Source organism: Panthera onca, chromosome C1 (genome assembly GCF_046562875.1).
Source record: "Panthera onca isolate mPanOnc1 chromosome C1, mPanOnc1 haplotype 2, whole genome shotgun sequence".
NCBI classification, from domain to species: domain Eukaryota; kingdom Metazoa; phylum Chordata; class Mammalia; order Carnivora; family Felidae; genus Panthera; species Panthera onca.
This window is the reverse complement of record NC_138346.1, coordinates 34,077,627-34,101,019: the sequence shown is the minus strand read 5'-3', so window position 1 is coordinate 34,101,019 and position 23,393 is coordinate 34,077,627. Positions and strand designations below refer to the sequence as shown.

The 23,393-nt window shown below is 42.3% G+C and overlaps 1 protein-coding gene across 1 annotated transcript in view; it reads left to right on the top strand.

Moving 5' to 3' along the window:
- Positions 1-23,393, top strand: part of CDK15 (cyclin dependent kinase 15) — an 85,069-nt gene that overhangs the window by 48,088 nt on the left and 13,588 nt on the right. The window contains exons 11-12 of the mRNA XM_060622971.3: positions 14,021-14,069; positions 20,707-20,846. Coding sequence (XP_060478954.1) covers positions 14,021-14,069; positions 20,707-20,846 — 189 coding nt within the window. The remainder of the gene's footprint in view (positions 1-14,020; positions 14,070-20,706; positions 20,847-23,393) is intronic.

Sequence of the window (23,393 nt, the reverse complement as noted above, 5' to 3'; positions counted from 1 at the left end):
TTGGGCTCTGTGCTGACAACTCAGAGCCTGGAGCCTGCTTCAGTGTCTCCCTTGCTCTCTGCCCCTCCCCCTTCAAAAATAAAAATAAACGTTTAAAAATTTTTGTAAAAAAAAATGGACGCTAACAAAAGACATAAAGAGGAAGGGGATTTTTTTTCTTCTTTTCTCCATCATATAATACTTACACTCAAACTATTCCTAGGGAACCAGGCATCTTGAACTGACCAGGGTTATAAAAACCCTACAGCAAGTGAAAGACTAACTGTAAAGTCATTTCAGCTGCCTTATGAATGATCATATGCATTGCTAAATGGCCTTAGGGTCATTTACAAATAGTTTACCATTTCTAACTATTTTGCTTGAGTTTAGCACCTGAGAAAAATGCCACTCTGGCCATAAGGTTTAGAATAATGCCTGGTCCTTTTGGTCTGAAATAGAAAAAAGAACAGGCTTCTTGTAGAGACCATGGTCCAGTCTGCAATGGTTCTATCTCCAGTTGCCATGGTTTCTAGGAGAACCTGGTTCTCTTTTCCCACCCTGCCTATACCTCTCCCTACCCACTCTCCTCTGCAGGTAAAAATGGAAACCCTCAGCTTCCTACCATGGATGCAATAAGAAGTTTAGGGTCACAAATGGGTTATAGAAAACCATTTAGATGATGTCAGTACTAAGCTGCCATGGTGAGCATATGCTATTCCTCCAAACTTCAAACGTTTGGGTTTCAGGTTGGTTCAGGCAAATAAGCAGTGATCCTTAACACAGAATGCCTTGGTGAGAACAATAATGATAGACACTTGTTCAAAATGCTTCCCTGCCAGATTCTGTACTAAATAAGATAACTGGGTCCTAATAAAACAGCAAGAAATATGTTGCATTTTTCATTTTGCTGTCATTTCAAAGTAATGTGCAATTTTTTATTTATGAAGAGAATTCTCCAGGCCCAACATCAATAGTGTTCATACTTTGCATTGTTTTTCTACTAGGGATTCAATTTAATTCAAATAAGCCAAAAAATTTTGAACACCCACTATCTGCCAGGTGCTATATTATGTGTTGGGTCCGCACAGACAAATATGGTACCTTCTTGGATCTCTGAGAACTTGGGTTTGTATTCATTCATCTACACTCTCTCACAAACTCTCCTTATTAGGAAGGGTGATCACTTGTGAGCCCGGCTTCCATGGGTTTGGGCAATGTGTAGCTTTGGGCCAGGCCGAGCTTATGAAAGGAAGAGAGTTGTAAACTTAGCTACGATGAGGATGTCTAACTCTGTATTTGTGAATCTTAAAAGTCCAGCATATCTTGAACATGGGGTCAGGACTATTGATAATCATAAAGACTGTGTTTTAAAAGGGTCATCATTTTTTTTCCAGGAGTATTCCCTTATATTGATTGAGAAGACCCTTTGAACCATCCCGCACCCACCCCCATCACTGAACTGCCAATGCTGCTTCCACACATTTGAACTCCAGTGATTAAGAGAACAGAACAGGGTATGGGAGCCAGAAAAATATCACAGAGAGAACAGTAATAGTATTCTGGATGAGATTTCCATTCCTTTCCTTTTCATTCTAAGTAGTAGTGAGAGCCCCAAACTTGGAATGCAGCCGGAACCGAGAGCTCAGAACTTGGGAGGACCATCCAGTGTCCATCTATGCCTACTCTACCCTTGCCCAGACCTTGTCCGGACTAGGTCTAGGAGGACAACACAGTTTCTGTTTGCATAGGTTTAAAAAAACATCTGGTGCTGATCCACCTGGACAAGTTTCTCTGGCCACTTGTTTTCTTGGGACACTAATGAGCACGACTGTAGGTTTTTAGCCATCATCAATTCAGACTCGTGTGCCTGATTAAATCTGGGCAAGGGAAGAGAGGTATATAATTTTAGACACTAGGCTTCCTCTTTCTTTCTTCCTTTCTTTCTTTCTTTCTTTCTTTCTTTCCTTCCTTCCTTCCCTCCTACCCCCCATTTTAAGCAAGCTGGCTGAGAACTCTGTGTCCTCTACTTCAAAGGGCCAGTTGTCTTATTTTGATGTGGGCAGATTGAGAAGTAGGCTTTGAAAAGTAGGCTTTTTTTTGTTTAATCTTTTCTCCTGGGATAGCTTTCAGAGCAATATATCCAAGTGTCAGTAAGGGGGTTCTGACGAGCACAGATTCCCAGACTCTCAGCAGGATCATTCTCTAACAGAAATATAAAAGTGAAATATTAAAAACCCTGGAACGTGAACTCCATCTGCAGAGTAGCCAGTGGCTTGCCTGCTTGCACCATGGGAAAAAAAGATCTTGAAAAAAGAGGGAGGAGAAAAAAGTGCTTTGAGTAAGAGGTTTACAGGTTTAGTAGAGCATAGTAACATCCCCTCAAAGAAGTGGGTGTTGCTCTGTGACCCCCCAAAATGCTCTGCCTTTGACTCAGCCGCCAGAACACTCACCCTCCCCCCCCACAAAACACCCCCTTTTCACATGCTAACTGAGGCGCCTGTGATTGGCTGAACAATAAACTGGTCACACTTGCTAAAGCCCTGCCATCTTTCACACAATTAGCCAAGACACATTAATCAAACTGGCGGTGAACTGGGGCTGTGCTGGCCTCCAGCGCGGGGGAGGGGAGAAGTTTTGGTGATCCCTTAATAAGAGTCCATAGGAAGCAATAATAAAGAACGACATGCTGGAGGGGATTCTACTATCAGAAAGTCTGAAAAGGTTAAAGCTCCAGTTGATGCCCCATCTGGGATGTACTGGGTTTATGGCAGAGAGAATCTCAGAAGCTTAGAGCAAACTGGATATTGGTCTTGGCTAAAATCTGCTCATATAAGACAGTAGTGTAAATTTTAAAGGTAGACCCCTATAGACAATTTTACAAAGTTCCCTGGTGCTCTTAGCATCACCTCCAACCCCCCCCCCCCCCCCCACCAAATGTACTCAGGAGTCCCTCCCCTTTTGAGCCTAAAGCACTTTGAATCCAACTAACCCAATAAGAATAAAGCGTATATAAGAAATAGAGAACCATTTAGAATCAATTAAGGCTGTCAGGGTGTTGTTCCTAAACTAAGTATTTGGAGGACATAAAAATAGTTAATTTTGAAAGAGAAAAAAAAATAACATTTATACTTTGAATGGTAATATCTTCCTTCTTTTCTTTTCCGAATTCCCTTTAAATAGATTTTCCAATGGCAATATAGAGCTAATAAGATCATACCTTAGAGACCAGTTTGCTACAGAATCATGCAAGGCTTTTAGGAGAACCAACTAAATATTTAGACGTTTCTCAGTGAAAGTAAACGGAGGCCTTACTCCTCTGGAGGTTGTCCAGTCACCATCTCATTAGATGCAAAGATCCTGTGATAAAGAAAAACTTTTTTTTTGTGCCCACATGATTGCAGCCCAGTTGTGGTTTTTAATGTGTCATTGATTGTTTCATCCAACTCCTTTTGCTCCACTGAAAGGGTCTGCCGTGGCTCTGTTTGCTTCCTTAAACATGGGTTTTGAAAGCGCTCATGCTGTGTGAGCTCAAATCCTAGCATTAATGTACTGCTGGGTTCATTTCACTACACTCAAAAGCGCTGAGTTTAAATCCCTCTCAATTCCATTTGAAGCACCAGAAGACTTTATCCTCCTCCACTAATGGTTCCAAGTTTACATCTAGATACTGGGGGTCAAGGACAGGAGAGGATTTAGAAATAACAGTGCATGACATTAGTCAATGCATTTGCCAAATTGGCAATTAGTTCCTGATGTGCGTGCAAAGCATTTTATTCCTGTCTCTTTGATGCTTGTTCCCATTGAGAAGGGAAAAGAGTCCGCAGAGGCCTTCAAACTTTTAAAGAAATATCTGCTGAAAATCATGCCTGATTTGTGACATGAGCTGAGCTGCAGGGAAGCATCCGGGATTATCCTGGTTCTTTCAGCCCCAGGAAAGAACACTGCACATGGAAAGATTTTCCACTGGAGGAACTCAGTGGAAATCAAAAGGCAGGAAAGCAGTACTAAAAGCCCTGCAGGGACCCAGAATCAGATGTACTATAAACCATAGGCAAAGGGATCCTGCTGACGCCCAGTTATTTTCAGGACGCCTGCTTTTTCAACTTTTGACCACCAGGTGGAAGCAGGAAACAACGGGCATGGAATACCGACAGCAGATAGCATTACATGAGAGCAATCTAACCTCACTCTTGGAATGTTTTAGTTTGAGCTGAAATCTGACTTCATCTGACACCACTATGGGACAGATGATGATTGCAATCTAAAATGACCCTTGTCCCTTATGGGATGACAAAGAGCTACCATGCTTTGCGCTCAGAGGATTCTGAGCATGTCTTTGTGTGTTTGCTGTGAACACAATGTAAGATCTGCATCAGCATCCGCTTTGTCACATGAGCTGTTAGCCAAGGGAGTTATGCAGTGGGCTGAACGAGGGAAAATTACTGATAGAAGAGGTTTTAATTATGGACACCAATTCCTCATGAAACAGCAAGTCCAAGCTCCACCTTTTACTACCTGGGGCACTTGAGGAAATTCCCTAACCTGCAAAATGGGAGCAATCCTGTCATTTTAAAAGTGTTCCTATGTACCAGGCACAGAACACACATAACTTCTCCTCCTTCCCACTGCCTGCCAGGGTCTATGCTGCTAAGAGTAGCACAGTTTTATGCATGAGGAGGCAGGTTTTCTCCCAGGTTCACCCAGAGGCATTTCCTAGATTGGAGATGAGTCAATCCATGACCAAACTTTGTTCTCTTTCCATTGGGCATGTTGCATCCCTCTGTCTCATTTTGCAGGGTGGTTCTGAGACATAAGTGAAATTATTGAACCTCATCTGCCACGATTCCTAACTTCTAGTAGGTGCACAAAACAAGTTAGTTCCCATTCTGTTTTACCCAGTATGGGGGTTCATTCAGCGGTTCAGTGACTTGACAGGGTTCAAGGTATGTGAGAACTGAAGCTATACCTGTTTTTATGTTTAGCTTCCTTAGATTTCTTAGCTTCCCTCTAGATGTTAGGCACACCTCCCAGTGCCAGAACTGACTTCTATGTTAGCTTGCTTAGGCCTAAACCTTGCCTGAATTTGTACTCTCTAAAAGCCAACCCTCAGTTTTCAAATTTTTACCTAAGTCAGTGTGAGTACCTGTTAAGGCCATCTTTTGTGAAGGCTCCATTCTGCACCCCTGACTTAAACTATTGTGAGATGCCTGCCTGCTATGACATGGGCTCTTCCCTGGCAGAATCCTTAATGTCTATGTGCTACATAATGGGTGTCTAGTAAAAGCTACTAAATCACAGAAGGCATCAGTATCATCTTTATTGATTTCACCGAAATCCTAGTATGGTAGAAAGAATACTTAAGTTTTCTACAGAGCAAACTTGACCACTTCTAGTGCTTCTAGTATTTAACACATGTCCCCTAACTAGTACATAGTAGTGAGTTAATACATATTTGTTAAATGAAATCAGTGATCAGGAGTCAGAAAACGTGCAATTCTAGTTCCAATCACATCCTCTATGACTCTAATAATCCTTGTTCTACACACTTGACCAAGGACATACATGTAAGTTATTATTCACCTTATTTCTGGGTAATAATAACTACTGTTTATTGAGCACTAACTATGAGTTAGGCACTTTACTCACACTGTTTTACTTTGATTCACAACAACCCTATCAGATAGGGGCAATGTTATCATTCCTACTTTATCTTAGGGTCACCTAGCCAGGAAGGGGGTGCTTCAGAATATCCAGACCTTTTGAATTTCAAGGTGGTGCTCACAGCTGTATTCCATCTTACCTTCCAGCTATTAAAGGGCAAATATGATGATATGGTAATTAATGTCCTAGACTGGGGATCAGCTAATAACACTTTCCAAGTTCATCTCCAAATGCTTATGTCCTTCTAACTAGACTTGGTCTTAGAATCTGTGAGCTTGATGACATGTTTTTGGAATGTAATGTGAATGGGATCCCAGGATGGGGACTGTAGCAGCCCCTGCTTGCTACAGCTAATCTGTGAACCCTGATTGGGCTCATTACCATTGCACTTCTGCAGGGCTGCCGAAAGCTCCTGGGGAGTTACTATTAACATCTTTATTAACCCGTCCCCCTAATCAGTCAGTGAAGTTCATTTAGATACACAGCCTACTTTGATCTTCATTAATAGTTTCTTCTAGTTTCTACATTTATTTTTAGTTTTCTCATCTTTAATTTATTTGGTGGCAATTATTAGTTTTTATTGAGGAGGACTAGATGATCTTAAAGTAGTTAAGATTAGGAAAAATTGCAAATGAGTGAAAGCAGGTAAAAAAAAATTTTTTTTTTAATGAAACCCTGCTATATTCCTTCTCATTTCAAAAAAACGGGCCTTAAGATCCCAAATATTGTGAAACTGGCTCAACCTAGAGTCTCCTCCCTACCTTCAAGGCCAGCGCCTTCTTCCACCCATCTCTGTAAGGCACAAAGCAAGACATGAACGTAGGCCCTCTTGAGGGCCTTTTACATTTTAAGGATAATGTTTAGTAAATTTATTTCATTTTTATTTTTTATCCAGGCATCAATTTTTCATTTATTTAACCAATATTTATGAATGCTAGGTACTAGGGACTAGGGGATTAAAAAATAAATAAGACATTGATACCTGCCTTCAAAGAATACAGTCTACAAGGGAAAGATATAAATAATACAACCTGGAAAGTATTATTCTAGCAGCATCCCCTGGGGACCTCTGGGAACACTGGGGAAAAGGCCCCCTTAGTTTGCCTGGGAAATTTAGGATTTTTTTTTTTTTTTTTTTTTTTTTTTTTTTTTTTTTGAGAGAAAGAGACAGAGCTGGGTCTCAAAGATGATGAAGTGGGCATTCTCCAGGTGAGCAATAGGGAAAGGACATTCCAGACAATGGAACTGGACACAAAGGAATAAGAAGGCAGGTTTATTTGATATTGTACCAAGCAGGTAAATTGCTCAAGGAAGCTAGAATGTTAGCTTTGTAGTGGTACGTGGCTGGAGATTAACTTGGAAGGGTAGACAGGAACTAGATTGAGAAGTTCTTTGTAATCATCCCAAGGATTTAGACTTTGACCAATAAGCAAAGAGAAGGTATTGGATAATTTTTAACAGGGAAGTGATATGGAAGGATTTAAATTTAAAAATTGCTTGCTAAGCAGGGCACTTCTGATGAGCACTGGGTGTTGTATGTAAGTGATGAATCACTGAATTCCACTCCTGAAACCAATATTGCACTGTATGTTAACTAAAGTTTAAATAAAAAAAATAAATAAACAAAAAGCTATCATGATCAACAACAGCAACTAAATTGCTTGGAATAAATACCATATGTAAAATTAAATTGGTGGTGTAGCTGAACCCAAGTCTGTCTGCACGACACACAACAAAGTCAATCACTAAGACATCAGATATGCAGCAAGGAGATCAGAAGCAATGTGGCAATGCCTTAGATTCCAGAAGACAGGAGTGCTTGGCTGGCTCAATTGGTAAAGCATGCATCTCTTGATCTCAGGGTTGTGAGTTTGGGCCCCATGTTGGGTAGAGAGATTACTTAAAAATAAAATCTTAAATAAAATAAAAATTAATAAAAAATTATAGATTCTAGAAGACAAATAACGAGTGTCAACTAGAGCAGTGGCAATGGATAAGGAATGGAAGGGACAAATCTAAAAAGCATCTGGGTAGTTAGAGTCCAGGGGAGGTTGTAACTGATGGGATTCTAGTGGGTAAATGAGAGCCCCATTCACTGGCACAGAAAAGAAAGGGGGAAGGAACAGATTTGTGGAGAAAGTAATGAGTATAAGATTGGAACATTTTGAGATTTAGATATCTGTGGGACCACCAAATGAAGATATCTAAAAAGCAATCAGAAATACAGGCTTGTGATTATAAGTGTCCAATGTAGAAATACAAAATTGGAAGGAATCTGATTAAAGTGGTATTTGAAGCCCCCATGTAAATTCAGTTACCCCAGGGAAAGTGTGAAGAGAAAGAAGACTATGATAGAAACGTGGGGCACCAGTCCCGAAGGGTCAGGCAGAAAGCGGTCTTTGGAAGCTGAGAAGGAACAGCCAGAGGGGCTGGAGAAGACCAGGAGATGATAATAATCATAATACCATGAAAATTGTATGGTCATAAGCTCATTGGGGGACAGGCAATATATGTCTGTTCATTGCCAGGGCTGAGCACATGTGGTGGCCCTTAAACATTTGTAGAGACTATGGGGCAGTGTAAATGTCAAATGATGCATCACCAAACACCATATGCACCAAAACCCATGACCAAGTTATAGCTCAAACATCATTTGTGGAGGTGGACAGATGTTAAACATGGTACTCCCCTCCGCCCCCTGCCCGGGGAGACGAGAGACTTGGATTATGCCCATTCCCTTCACCTTCTCCACCTACCAGGAGCAAGGCCTGGCCTCCGCTTCCTCTGCAGAGACCATTACCTTAGGAAGAGGCTTCAGAGGATGGAATATTTTCTTAGAATCCACAGAAAATTTTGATGCAGGGTTAGAAAAGTGATAAGCTATAAATGTGAGTTGGAGTGCCAGGTTCAAATGCCACGGAGCACCCCTCATGAGAGCATCATGGACTTTCAGCATCCTGCTGACAAAGCCCAAACAGAATCTAAAGCCTGGTAATGTAAAGCACCAGAAGAGCCAAGTTTAGTCTCCTTGAGCCAAAGACCAAGGAAGTAAGCAGCGGTGAGGGTATGAGTGTGGTTAAGGCAGAGGGAGGTCGGAGAAGAGCTACAGATTTTTGCAATGCAGTTTTAAGGTTACTGCTTGAGATAGTGAAATAAGGCTAACAACATTATCAACTATTTAAATATATGGTATCTTAAGAATGCATTGTATTTGGGAAATTCCAGAGGTGTAGTTCAGTAGGCTGCATTATAAGATAACCTTAGGGTGATTGTGGTAAGACTATAGAAACCAGAAAATGTTTTACCTTGAGCTAAGACTCAAGATGGTTCTTGTGATGTTTTATCAATCAACCAGCAAATCTCTATTGACTTGAATCTGTTGTGAAAAGAGCTTTCTCATTTCACTTATGAAATAAGATTCACGGAAAAAAATGTATTATTGTATTATGGTAGCAACACTTCTGCCCTCATTTTAATTTTATTCCATTTAGTTTGGAAATTAATATGTTCAGCTTTTTAAGTTTCCCTTTGCAACTTTCTTCACTTTTCCTACCTCAAATTCTAATTGAACTCAGATGAGAACTCTTATTAAAATAATTATGAAGAAAAAGAAAATTGTAGAAGGAGGAGATGGAGAAAAATTTAGTCTATTGATTTACCATCATTTTTGGAAAGAGAAGGAAAATAAGCTACCTATAGACCTATTATCTTAAAGGCTACTGAAGCCAGAGAAACAAGCTTGAAATGGTGCTGTGTAGGATGCCTATCTGTTTGTGGATCATTCTCTCATTGATCACTTGCAGCTTAACTACTGGGAAAAATCAATGGGAGAGAGGCAAGGTCATCCAGCATCAGGTTATCTCCAGGAGAGTGGAGGCAGGGGAGGGGGAGCAAGCATTGGGCTTTAGCTGTGCCTCAAAACAGTAATCTAACTGTACTCTACACACATAAATCCCTCCATTTCAGCTAATGTAGCTACAAAATAGATGGGGGAAGAGAATCAAGCACAGTCTTGGAAGACATGGAGCCTCAAATTCAATGTTACTACATTGCCTCCTGGGACAACTCTCAGGCAGAATTTATGAGGACTGATCTTTCCCTTGCCATGCTTCCTCTTTCACATCTTTGAAAAATATATTAAGTATGCACCAGACACTATGTTCTGCAATTTTTACATATACTGATTAACTGAATTTTCACAACTAGCTTGTTTGAGGAAATGAGCCTCAGAGAAGTGTGTGGAAGTCACTGATGAGTGGTCGACCCTACCCTCCTTGCTAGACCAGCACCTTCTGCCTCATTTAGAGGCACACTAGAAACATCTGGAGATCATTAAGGACAATAATAACAACACAATAAGAGACCAATGCTGGGCTGTCCCCAGGCTCATTGAATCAGACTCTGCAGGATGGAGCCAGGGTTTCCTTTTGGTTCAAAACTCTCCCATTTGATGCTAACATGCAGCTTAGTCTGAGAACCACTGTGTAGACCATGCTGCCTCTCCAAAACGAGAGATGAAAACAAGAAGAAAAAAAAGAAAAAGGAATAAGCCTAACATTTATTGAGCCCTTACCATATTCCAAGTGCTTCATCTTATCTAATCCTTCCAAGCAACTGGAAAAGTATTCCCATTTTACAGATTTGGAAACTTCTGAGTTACTTAACCATAGAGGTTAATTTCCCTCAAGTCCCAGAGCTCACAAGTGGCAGGAGGGAGATTTGAACCTGTGTTTGGGCCTTTGTTCATGTTACTACGGCACACAGCTAAGAAACACACCTCTGGTCCACATTGAAGATTCAAAAGAAATCAAGTGAGGTTTGTAAGAACTAGAGCTTATAGCACGTTAGAATTTCACTATGATGCAATGGCAAATTATTGAAGGAGAACAATAAGGCAGAAATAGCTGAGATGCAAGAGTAGAGAGGAAAACCATGGCACATCAGACCAGAGAAGAGGCAGAAAGAAAAGAGGCAAAAGAGTGAGGAAACACATTACACTTACTACCATCCTTATTCTCACAACAACCCGAAAGAGCAGAAATAATAATTATCCCCCTTCTGCAGATGGGCCTGTGGGGTCCTAAGCAATACCCTTAGGTTACACAGCTGGTAAGTGGCATAGTATGAACTCAAAACCCGGGTCCTGGGTCCAAACCACACAGGATTTACATTGCTCATCACTTCTCAAAGGAAGAAAAAGAGGAACAGGATTTATTTTGTTTAATGCTGCGAGGCAGGCACTTTACATTCATTACCTCAGAAATCTCAATGAATTCAATGAATCACTTTGTCCTTGTGAGATGAATACGACCTCCAACTTGAGTTTAGGAAACAGTCTGGCTATGGTTAAACTATCTTGCTTAAGGTCTCAGTGAAGCTGACACAGTAGTTTCAAACCCCAGGTTCAGTGTTCAAGCCCTAATTCAGCTAATTCCAAACCCATATTTCTAAAGAATAACACTTAAGTTAGAAATAGCTTTAAAATACTGAAGACCCAAAAACACAGTGCACAAGGACTGTATGTAGGACCAGAAAAACAAAACATGGGAGAGCACTGAAATGGATTTCCTTATGTTGATTGGAAATTTATTTTAAAAAATTGGTTTAACATTTTTTTTTTTTTTTTTTGAGAGAGAGAGAGAGAGCACACACACACAAGTAGGAGAAGGGCAGAGAGAGGGAGACAGAGGATCCAAAGCAGTCTCGGTGGCATTGTGAGCACAGAGCCCAATGCAGGGCTCGAACCCATGAACCATGAGTTCATGACCTGAGGCAAAATCAAGAGTCGGCTGCTTAACCAACTGAGCCACCCAGGCGCCCCTGGAAATTGATTTATGACTGAATGAGGAAATATTTTAATTTTGTTTGGCCAGGGAAGAACTGTAAATAGGCAGCCAAAAGTAGTTTGGAAATAAACATTCTAAACAAATACCAGATATTCTTATTTTTACTGGTTATTTGTATTTAGGCACGATCACCTGAATAGAGAGTGACGAAGCAGTATATATACAAGCACTTCCCTTTGTGCCCATCTGGGACTATAAACCTCCAGCAAAGTGGTTCTCATTTGATTACATCTGACCTTGAAAACTCCATGGAAATCACTTTCTTTGAACACTCCTTTCACTCTACAAAGTCTATACATTCTATTTTTTTTTATTTTATTTTTTTAACGTTTATTTATTTTTGAGACAGAGAGAGACAGAGCATGAATGGGGGGAGGGTCAGAGAGAGAGGGAGACACAGAATCGGAAGCAGGCTCCAGGCTCCAAGCTGTCAGCACAGAGCCCGACGCGGGACTCGAACTCGTGAACCACGAGATCATGACCTGAGCCGAAGTCAGACACTTAACCAACTGAGCCACCCAGGCGCCCTTATAAATTATCTATTTTTAACTGAACTTACTTTTGAAGTTATAAAATCATGTGTTTTTAAGAAAAATACATTGAAGAAAATAAGCATAGAAGTACAGGGGTAAACCCAGAACCATTATCCCTATCAGATGCATAGTCTTCCAGGTCTGTTTTTAATGCATATACAGACATGAATATGCCAGTATTATCAAAATCATTTTTTGCCCAACTATGAATAAATTCTTTGTTGGGTTAACAGTCTTGGCGTACTCCATTCCTCTAAGAGCGGGAAGAAGAGCTCTTTTAAAAACAAAACACTTACATTTCAGGCCCAAGAAAAGCACAAGGAAGAAACATCATTTTAAATGAGAGCTGAAATACTCTCTTCTCAATCTGGAGTGGGAAATAGAGGGATTTGATAAGGAGCTTCAGTTTATAGCCCCTGCAGCAACTCTTATCCCCTGAACATAGAGTAAGCATTCAGTTAGTACTTCTTGAATGGATGAGAAATTGTCCCCTTCTTTGGTGGTTTTATTTGGGATTAAATAGTGTCGATACCAAGAATCATAGAAACACGTGTGTTCACATGTGAACGTTGTAAAGAGTGCTCCAAAGAAAATGACAAACTTCATCATCATCCATGTGGGGTTATTCAAGCCAGAATTCACTTTCATTTTTACTGTAAGTGACATATAAAATTAGACCCATCACTTTTTACCACTTCTGAGCCTTTGAGACTTTGCCCCATTGTTCATCACGTGACTTTTCGTGTGTGTGTGTGTGTGTGTGTGCGTGCGCGCGTGCACACGTGACACATGCACACTTTGTTCTCTCAAATGAATTGTGGGCTCTGCGAGGTTGGGGAGGTTTCTTCTGATTTCTTTTGTATTCTCCCAGAACTTGGTACTGTTCTGCACACAGTAGTTGTTAAAAGTTTGTTTGACTTTAGTGAATACTGTGACCATATTAGTTTGCTAAGGCTGCAGTAACAAAGTACAACAAACTCAGTGGCTTAAATCACAGAAATCTGTGGTCTCACAGTGCTGGAGGCTAGATCTAGAATTGAAGTGCTGGGGGGCACCTGGGTGGCTCAGTCAGTCAAGTGTCTGACTTTGACTCAGGACATGATCTCATGGTTCGTGGGTTCAAGCTCCGGATTGAGCTCTGTGCTGACAGCTCAGAGCCTGGAGCCTGCTTCAGATTCTGTGTCTCTTCCTCTCTCTGCCCCTCCCCTGCGCGGGCTCTGTCTCTCTCAGTCTCTCAAAAATAAATAAAGATTTTTTTTTTTAATTAAAATTGAGGTGTTGGGAGGATTGTTTCCTTCTGAGGGCAACATCTGTTCCAGGCCTCTCTCCTTGGCTTGTGGCTGGCTGTCTTCTCCTTGGGTCTTTTCACAACATCTTCTCTTACACACATCTGTCCCTGTATCCAAATTTTCCCTTTTTTTATGAGGACACCAGTCATATTGGGTTAGGGCCCATCCCAATGACCTCATCTTAACTAATTATTACTGCAATGACCTATTTCCATATAAGGTCACATTCTGAGGCACTTGGGGTTAGGACCTTGACGTATCAATTTTAGGGGGACACAATTCAACCTGTAATAGTGACCTTCAACAGAATCATAAAAATCCACAGTGAGAAGATGCCTTAAACATTGTTCACTTTGCCTATCTGGTGCCTGAACTCTCTTTGCCTGAACCAAGAAGAATGTGTAGAATTTTTCTCTTAATTTTTTTTAATGTTTATTTATTTTTGAGAGATAGAGACAGAGTGTGAGCAGGGGAGGGGCAGAGAGAGAGGGAGACACAGAATCTGAAGCAGACTCCAGGCTCTGAACTGTCAGCACAGAGCCCAACACAGGGCTTGAACCCACAAACTGCAAGATCATGGCCCGAGCTGAAGTCGCAGCTTAACCAACTGAGCCACCCAGGCGCACCAAGAACAGTAGAATTTTAATAATATTTTGGCAATGGGATTTTAGGGTTATATTTGGTTTTTAATGTGTCTGTGTGTGCTTTCCAGAATGGTTCTCACTTCCTAAGCCTCAAAGTCTTCAGAACATCTGGAACAGGTAAGCACCACCTTGGAAAGCTGATCTTTCAAGCGGGGTTAGAGAAACATTTCCCTGGGCCTCAGTCCACTGAACACACAGCCCTCAGCACCTGGATCTCTGGGGCCACAAGCCCCAGGAAGATGCCTCTGGGAGAGCCAGCCACTTGTGAGTCTGTTAGTTTTTCTCTATGAACCATTTTACTTTCAGAGAGTTTGGTCATTAAAATTGTTTTGCGCCCCTCGACCATGCCAGAGGCCCTGAGAATGAGGGAGTGTTGGCCTGCAAGAAAACCTAGTGGGTTTATTATTCTCTAACACAGAGAAACCAAATAACATCATTGAGTGGCTATTGGAGGGGGGGGGCAACTTGATTCATGGAGGTCATGCTTTCCCAGGCCCTCTCCACGCAGTCTCAGCTCAGACCAGGGCAGACTTTTATTACCAGCTTTCAACAAATCCCTAGTTTCTTTTACAAAGTAAAACAGATAATAGAGACATTCCCGGAATAGTTAGCTAACTAAGCCGTGCCAGGCAACCTCAGGGCTAAGAAGAACTCAGTGTTTTCGGACAATGACCAATTACAATAACCAGTATTATTTGATCTGAGAGTAATTAGCTGAGGCTCTTTTCTTTTTGCTTCAGTGAGGAGGCAAAAAGGGCAGTGAGGAAAACATCAGAGACAGGGGGAATGAGCTCAAATGTCAAAGAAAACACACTCTCGCAGGTGGGGAGAAGGAGAAGAGATCCTAACTGAACATTTGAACATTGTTCTTCCCTGAAAGTGTGGTAGGGTTAACCCATCCAAATTTTGTTTGATTTTTTCATACTTAGACTGTTCTTGTGCTTTAAAAACCCTCCATGGAGAGTGAATATCAGAGCACAAAGAGGTCAGAACATAGAGCTGTGGGCTACCAAAGATGTCTTGTTGGAAGAGACAGGTCTCCTTGGGAGGGCTGCACTCTCTACTCTTATTTTCAAGCTCACTGTGTCACCTGAAACCACCACCCACCCCCACCCCCCCACCCCCCCCCACCCCCGACTGTTTTGGAGACAGGTTCCAGGGAACCACTGTTTACCATTTCGTTCAAGATGTGCAAACTTTCTCTTGCCAGTATGGTCAGGATCCCTAGCCCCAGCTAGAGATATGTGGGTTTTAGCATTGCCCTAAGGCTTTCTTCCATTCCACTATTGGCTTCCAAAATAAATGGTAACTCCAAACTTAAAAATCACCTTAATACCCTATGCTGCTGCTGTTGGCACTGTTGCATGGCAAAAGAAAGTGCCACAAGCCTCCTGCTATCACCCCACCAGGCATTCCTTCTAGACCTAGCAGGACCTGGATCCACTGTATGTCCCTCTGGTTTTTCTGATCACACAAAAGACCAACCACCTCTGCCCATTGGCTTGTCCCAACAATAACTTTGCCTTAGCTCAGACTTCTGGCTTCTCTTTGCTCAGGTCTTCAAATCAAATCTCTAATGTCTAGAGATGTGCTGCTGAATACAGTAGCCACTAGCCACATGTGGCTATTTAAATTTAACTTTAGTTGTTCAATTGCACTAGTCACATTTCAAGGGCCCAATAGCCACATGTGAGTAGTGGCTACCATACCGGATGGGGCAGAAATAGAATGTTTTCATCATGATGGAAAGTTCTATTGGACAACACTGGTCTAGATTATCATATGAGAAAATTCTTAGTTCTGAGAATGACTTTGTCGTTGAACTAACATTAGGCAGAATGATTGCAATGGGCCTAGCAAGGTGCTGAATATATTATTTCATTTATTCCTCACAAACCAAAGTCCCATTTCAAAGGTGGAAACTGAACTCAAAGAAATGAAGTAACTTAGCCAAAGTCACCAAACCAAGTAAAGTGGAGCCCAGATTCATCTGGCACACAGGTCTCTGTGACTTTGTCAATTGAGTCAGGTTGCAAGTGTGATAGATAGAGAGGGGCTGAAAACTGGCTTTTCTACAAGATTTCTGCAAGATATAGAACTGTGTGTGTGGGCCATAAATACACCTCAGGGCATTGCCTGGGATTTGATGGTGACCCGATCAACATGGGCCTAGTAAGTGCACACTCACTTGTTACATTGATTGGAAAATTATGGACAGCTTCTTTGAAGTTGTTTCTTCCTAGTGTTGGATATATTTCTTATTGTGGGTTTCTGCTTTACCACGTCCTAAACTGGCAACATTAAAAAGGTACCCACTCTCCTATAACAACGATAAAGAGGTCATTATTGAAAAAAACAATGATATTTGAATAAAGCCTGCAGCTTAGTAGCATTGTGCCAATAGTAATTGCTCAGCTTTGATAATTTGACTATGCTTATACATAATGCTAACATTAGGGAAAGCAGGTGAAACATATAACTCTGTGTGTACTATTCCTGCAATTCTCCTGTACCTAAAATTACTTCAAAATAAGAACAAATTGAAAAAAGAAATTGAAAAAAAAAATCCCTGCCTTTTTTTCTGTTTCTATGGATCTAGGGGAAAACAACAAAGAACCCAGGCAAACTAACAATGACCAGCCTTGCGCTGCAAACAGATAAAACTCTCCACTGCAAAGGTCAGTGGCAGTAATAGCAGTGGAGATTTTTATGCTCAGAGCCAGCCTGTGCTGAGAAGTCAAGGTTATTGCCTCAGGCCCCTGAGAACCACCAGATTTTACATGTGTGGAGTGATGGCCAGTGGATGGAGCTTCACACAACCACAAAGCCTGATTTTTCATTTTTTCTTACTGTTTGTGTTTCTGTTCTGGACTTCTAAAATTAAATGTGGATGTCCTCACACCCAGCACTTCCTTTAGGATTCATTTACAATTTTAATTCTTTTTACAACTTTTGTAAGCGACGAGGTCTATGGCAACTCAGGTCTGCTGAATGAACGTGTTTTCCGTGCACACAGAGACAGGAACTCTCCCAGACTGCTGGTGGAAATGGAAATTAGTACAACTAGCTTGTAGTCTTAATAAAAAACTTGAACATGTTGTACGTCCTTCAACCTGGGGATTTCAATTCTCAAAATTTATACTAAGGAAACCACTACACAGGTACACAAAGATTTCTCGTTGAGGGGTCACAGCATGATTTTAATGGTAGCCTCTCACACCCCAACAAAAAAGGAAACAACTTTGATAAGGGTCTGGCTATGAAAATTATGGTATGCCCACATAACAGAATGCTATGCAGCTATTAAAATTATGTCCTAGAAGATGATCAAGATAGTCAACTACAAAAAGTAGGTTATAACGGCATACAGAGTATGATCTCATTTTTTTTTGTAAAGCAAGAAATATATCCACTTAAAAATAAAGGACTAAAGAAGAAAAACTGAACATCAAAGCAATAATGATTGTCTTTGAGTGAAGGGGGTTATCTCAGAAGGATGGGGTAGTTTTAATTTTCTCTCTCTGCATTTTCTAAGTGTTTCTAATAAATATGTATTATGTTGGCAATGGAACACTTCTTGCTTCTGGAAATGTTACTAGAAGGAGGGGTTATCAGAGGATTTTTGTCTTCATCCCATTAATTGGGTGGGTAGGTTCACCTAACTCTGCAAGATGCTCCTGGCATGTTAGGGATTTAACATCACAAGCCTAACACATAATATTTATTGACATTTAGCCTATGTGGAAAGATGCTGGTAGGCAAATTAACATTTGTTAATGTCACTTTCCATCCCAACTTTCATTTCCAAAGCAGTGGTCGTAACCATTGAAGAATCGTTCTAGCAAGAGTTAGAGGAGGTGGCAAGTTGTAGAAATGTAATGATAAAGGCAGTGGATAATAAGCAAGATTATAGATGGCAGAAAGAAGTAGAATGATACAAATATGGAAGTAAATTAACATTTGTGCCCAAAGAAGCAACATTTTTATTCCTAGGGCTCTTTTCTCAGCTCCCAAATAAGAGTGCAACATGCTAATCACAAGGTAGAGATTATCAGGACACTTCTCCAGATTGGGTGGTCCCACTACAAGTGCTGCTAGGAAAGTCTCATATTCAGGAGGGCATGGACTTGGTTTATACAGGGAAGACCAACATGAACTTGGCTCATGGGAGGAAGGAGCAGAAGTGTGTTATAGCAGTCATAGACCAGAGGCCATGAGACTGGAATAAATGGAGGCTCCAGGAAAAGCCTTGATACAACTTTGTGGGACGGGTTGGGGGAGGGCTGGTTAGTTGAAAAGGAAAGTCCTAAAAAGAAGTTTTTGTACTGCTGATCAGTACCTACTCTCCTTTCTTTCACTGGCCTGGTGAAAATGGCCAGTTCTTCTTATATGAGACTCTACCGCCCCAGGAGAAGTTCTGTCAGCCTTTCCCTGCTTCCCCAGCTACCTAGTCTAAATGCAAAGAGTATGCATGCCATGCTAACACAAGTTCAAAATAGGTTCCCTAGCCTTCCTTATCCAATGAGAATGGAGTTTGTATGCCCTGTCTATAGAACAATTCTGTAATAATTCAATTATTGTGGGCCAATGGGTAGGAGTGTTGAAAGAACCAGCCATTGATTGGGGTGGGAGTGTGGAGGTGGAAGCTGATGGATGCATCGTGCCCCCCTCACCATCAATACCTACCCACCCACCCCCAGAGTTTCATAGAGTGGGTTCAGGCCCCAATTTTTGCACACATCCCATCCTACCACCTATAGTGAGAGTGGACTAGGTGAAAAGAAAAATTTCACGAGATTTTCCTTGAATGTCCCTCTAGACTGATATTAGGCCCTAGTGATCTATACCACCTTCCCCACTCCAAACCCCCATTTCATTGTCCCTGAAAACCTGTGCCTGGGCAGGGCACCCTCGATGGAAAAAATACCCTCCAGCCTTTTCTCAGGCCACAAGCTAAAGATCAGGCCTCCACCCCATGTTCCCTTCTCTTTTAACTGAGCTGGAAATTGGCAAGGACTGGGGATTTGCAAATTGTCTTCTATCTTAAGTCTACGAAGCAATTATTCCTAAGTTTGAGGGTAAAATTATCTACTTGTAGAAACAGTTTTATGTCATGGGAATCAGATACCTGAAAGTTTCTTATGTAAATCTTATGCAAAACGTGGCCAACTTACAGCTCTGGGCCAGAACTTCCAGCAATCATGGCACCGGGAAGGGGAAGGGTATCAGTTCTTTGTCACTTTAGGTTGGTATGTATATTTGACATTAAATAAGCCCATCTATTTTTGCTTAATTGGGGATTTGCGTGGCCAGGGAACTTCATTCTGAATGTCAGACATCAGACCTGCAGTTAATTGCTTCCTGGGATCTGCACAGTTTTATGTCTGGTGGCTTTCCACTTGTAAACCTGACTGTGGGCTCTAGAGATGGGTGTACTTAAATGATTGGCACTAGATTAGCACAGACTTTCAAACGTTCTAAGTAAATAAGAAAATTAATGGGGCGCCTGGGTGGCTCGGTCGGTTGAGCGTCCGACTTCAGCTCAGGTCACGATCTCACGGTTCGTGAGTTCGAGCCCCGCGTCAGGCTCTGGGCTGATGGCTCAGAGCCTGGAGCCTGCTTCCGATTCTGTGTCTCCCTCTCTCTCTGCCCCTCCCCCATTCATGCTCTGACTCTCTCTGTCTCAAAAATAAATAAACATTAAAAAAAAAAAAAAAAAAAAAAAAAAAAAAGACTCACAAGCCCTGCAGAATCAGCCCCTGCCACCCTCCCAGCTTCATATCTGTCCCCTCTCTCCCTCTGTCCCAGGCCAGCCAACTGGCCTTTCTTTCCTTCCTTAAAATCAGTCTTCTCCCTCTCATCCCGGGGTCTGTATGAGCACCACAGATCTCACTCAGCCTGCACTGCCCTCGCCTCCCCTGCCCTAATTCCTCAGCTCTCAGCTCAAATGCTTCCTTCTCAGGGAAGCCTTCCCTGACCAGCTCTGACTCTAAGTCAGATATCTGGGCCTTTTTTTCACAGGTAATTATGCATCTCTATGATAATTTGGTTAGTGTCTGACTCCTCCACTAGTCCAAGCTGCCAGAAGGCAGAGCCTTCCCTGTATCTTCCAGAGCCAACCACCTACTAGCATATAGTACTTGCTCAACTAATAGATTTGCTCATCTCCAAATGTACAATTCAACACAGATCAACTTGAGGATTTGTCCTTACTGTAATTTGGGCACTTAGTTATCTCTCTTTATATGATCCATCTCAGTGGGCAACCAAAAGAGCTTCTTAGGTAATCCCCGGGAGGCTGAGCTTCAGAAACACTGTAAATAAGGGTATTTTCCATCCAAGCTTCACCCTCCAAAATTGCCTCTTTTCCTCCCTCCCCTCCAGGAGTCTATGCTTGCAGCCCTTGGAACATACATCCAATTGGGCTTTTCTGCTTGGTGGGCACTGTCCCTCATAGAAGCATCCTTAATTACATATTTCTGCTTCTATAATGATATTTCTGGGTCCTTTATGTATATACATGTGGTACCTGGAGCCAGTGGAGAGGTGGAGGCTGAATGAGAGCACACTGAGGATAGATAAGAGTACCCATGTGGACGTTATTTTTCCCCTTGCCATCAACTTTACTAATCCCAGGACATTCTACTTGAAACACTCTTCTAGCCTTCTCCTTTTCTCTCCTTTTCTTCTTTCCCCCTTTATTTTTCAGAAGGAAGACCTCTGGAGAAATTATTTTTCTTTCCCACTTTTCCAGGTTGGGCAGGGTTCCTGAAGCTGAAGATCTGGCTTCCCAAATGCTGAAAGGCTTTCCTAGAGACCGAGTTTCCGCCCAGGAAGCACTGGTTCATGACTATTTCAGTGCCCTGCCTTCTCAGCTACACCAGCTTCCTGATGGTGAGTGAGAGAGCATGTGTGTGTGTGTGTGTGTGTGTGTGTGTGTGTGTGTGTACATGCACACATGTAAATCTCAGTGTTTAAGTGTTTTCTCCAAGCACTGGAAAACCATAGAATTTGCAACCAGAAATGAGCTTAGAGATCAATTTGCCTAGGAGAAGCAAGAGGGGACCCATTCTTGCCTGAGTTTTCTATGAGATTCTCTAAAACTCAAAAGCACTGGTGGGTTGAGGTGACACAGACCTCCTTGTAATGATCCAAACATTTCACGTATACACTCTTAGAAATTGGATGAGATGAAAGTTGCCTCTGAGTTGTTTGTTTTCCCCAGCATCTGCCAGGAGAAGCAAAACCAAAGTTTGTAACAACCCCCTTCTCTCTCCATGGAGAGTAAGATGATAGGTGACATGGAGATGTCACAAGAGGAGAGCTGGCCTGTCTCGATTGGTAATTTGATGCTGCTGAAGGAAGTACTGGGGTAGGGCGCTGTGGGGAGGGGAGCGTCCTCCCAGGCCGGATGCCCACGGGGAAACACAAGTTACCCTGAAATCAGCCTTGCTGCCTGGGCCTGAAGTCATCCTCCAAATCTGAAATCTGCTGAGGGATCATGTGTCTGGAGCTCTCCTCATGTTTCTCAGAATGTGGCCAGGAAGGGCTAGGCAGAGGATGTGGGCAGTGTGGTCATGGCCTGGCTATTTGGGGGGGACCATGCTTAGGTAGGGTTTCTTTAGAAACATCCACCATTCAACTGAAAAGAAGTTTCAGAATCCCTAAGCAGGAGAAAAGAAAGCTAATAAGGAAGGTCTAGGGGCTCAGACTGGGAAGAGGGCACTGGGAAGGCATTCAGGAGTGACACTGAGGAGAGAGGAGAGAGCTGCTGCCCAAGGGGCTTAGACATATAGGCTAGCCAAAGGCTCCAGGGTCTGCAAATGCAGCTCTGCCATATCTAGGACATTGTCCTGCTACAGCCCGGAGCTCTTACTTTGGGACTTCTTGGGGCATTTCATTATTAAAATGAGTTATTTAGGATCTCCAAAAATAACCATAATCATACAAATGGGGTTAATGTCTTACTTAACCCTGTAGGAAGAGTTAGTCATCAGTATTTATTAAGTCACCATTAAGTGCCAAGAACATATTAAGTGCTATAAAAATTGAAGGAAGAAAGAGCCTTGTCCGTGACCTCAAGGATCCTACAGCGTGGGAGAAAAAGAGGGTGAGGAAGAGGAAACAGGGCACCCTTGTACACATATTAGCACAAATCATATCTAAACAGCTAAAGTCTGTACGTAATCAGCCACAGATGTTCTGAGGATGTGTGTGTGCTAACGGCAATTCTTTGGAGGAACTAGAATAACTCGCATGAGATGGATTGGACTGGAGGTGAATCTGGATTGGAATTTGGAAGGAGGGGAGGGACACTGGCATATGGGTGGAACAAAAGACATTCCAGGCAACCTACAATTCTTCCTCCCTTTCCAGTACCCTCACTCCCGCTGTACCCCTATCCGATCCTCTACTTCCATCCTGATACACTGTCCCCCGTCTGAGCCCCTAGATCCCTCTTTAGTTTTCTTCTCTTGGTCCCGGGCTTTCTAACTACCACTTCAGGCAAATATCAACCTTCAGAGGTGTGCATGCACACATATACTCACACTCTCACACACTCACACTCCCTTTTCTCCACTTAAAGAAACTCCCTCATTGGCCCTCCTCCAGGACCTATTATTCTACATACTGAGAACCACTGGGGACTTTCAAAATTGCCTGGGCACAAGCTTTTACCTGATGAAGAGTAATTAGGAAGAAACAGTCATTGTCCAAACTGATGTGTTGTTAGAAACTCGGGTTTTGATTCTTCCTGGCCATCTGAAGCAAAGCCACCAACAGAGGGACTCTGCTGTGTGTGTGTGTGTGTGTGTGTGTGTGTGTGTGTGTGTGTTAGCATGCACACCCATATGCGGGTGTAAGAGAGAGACCCATCTGTATTCCTTCTCTGTTCACCCAGCCACAGAGCCCAAATCTACTTTGACACTTTTAGAAAAATGAAAAGATGGAATCTTGCAGGAGCCTGCCTGTGCTGGGGGGGAGCCGAGGAGTGCTCACAGCAGGAGGGAAGTTGACTTTTCTTTATACATATAGGGGTTTTTCCATGCAGAGTTTAAATTATGCCTGATAAAAGGAGTTTCGTGGATGTTTCAGTTCTTTCAAATTCTCCTGGCTTCCTCCCAATTAAATGAGGTTTGTCAAAGCCACAGGGCTCTGCTGCTGCTGCCTCGGCCGACAAGCACTTCCTGCAGCGACATCTCGAATCCCCGAGGGAGAAGATGAAAGGGCCAGCGCCAAGAGACAGAAAAGGGGGGCAGGAATGGGTGTGTGTGTGTGTGTGTGTGTGTGTGTGTGAGGGGGTGCAGAAATAGGTTTAGAGACAGACCGACAGATAGATAGGATGTAGGACAAGTAGACAGAGAAAACAAGGCTATCAAGAAAATAGAAAAGAAAAACAGAGGAGGAGAGAGAGCAGCTGGGGCCCATCTGTGCACCTTG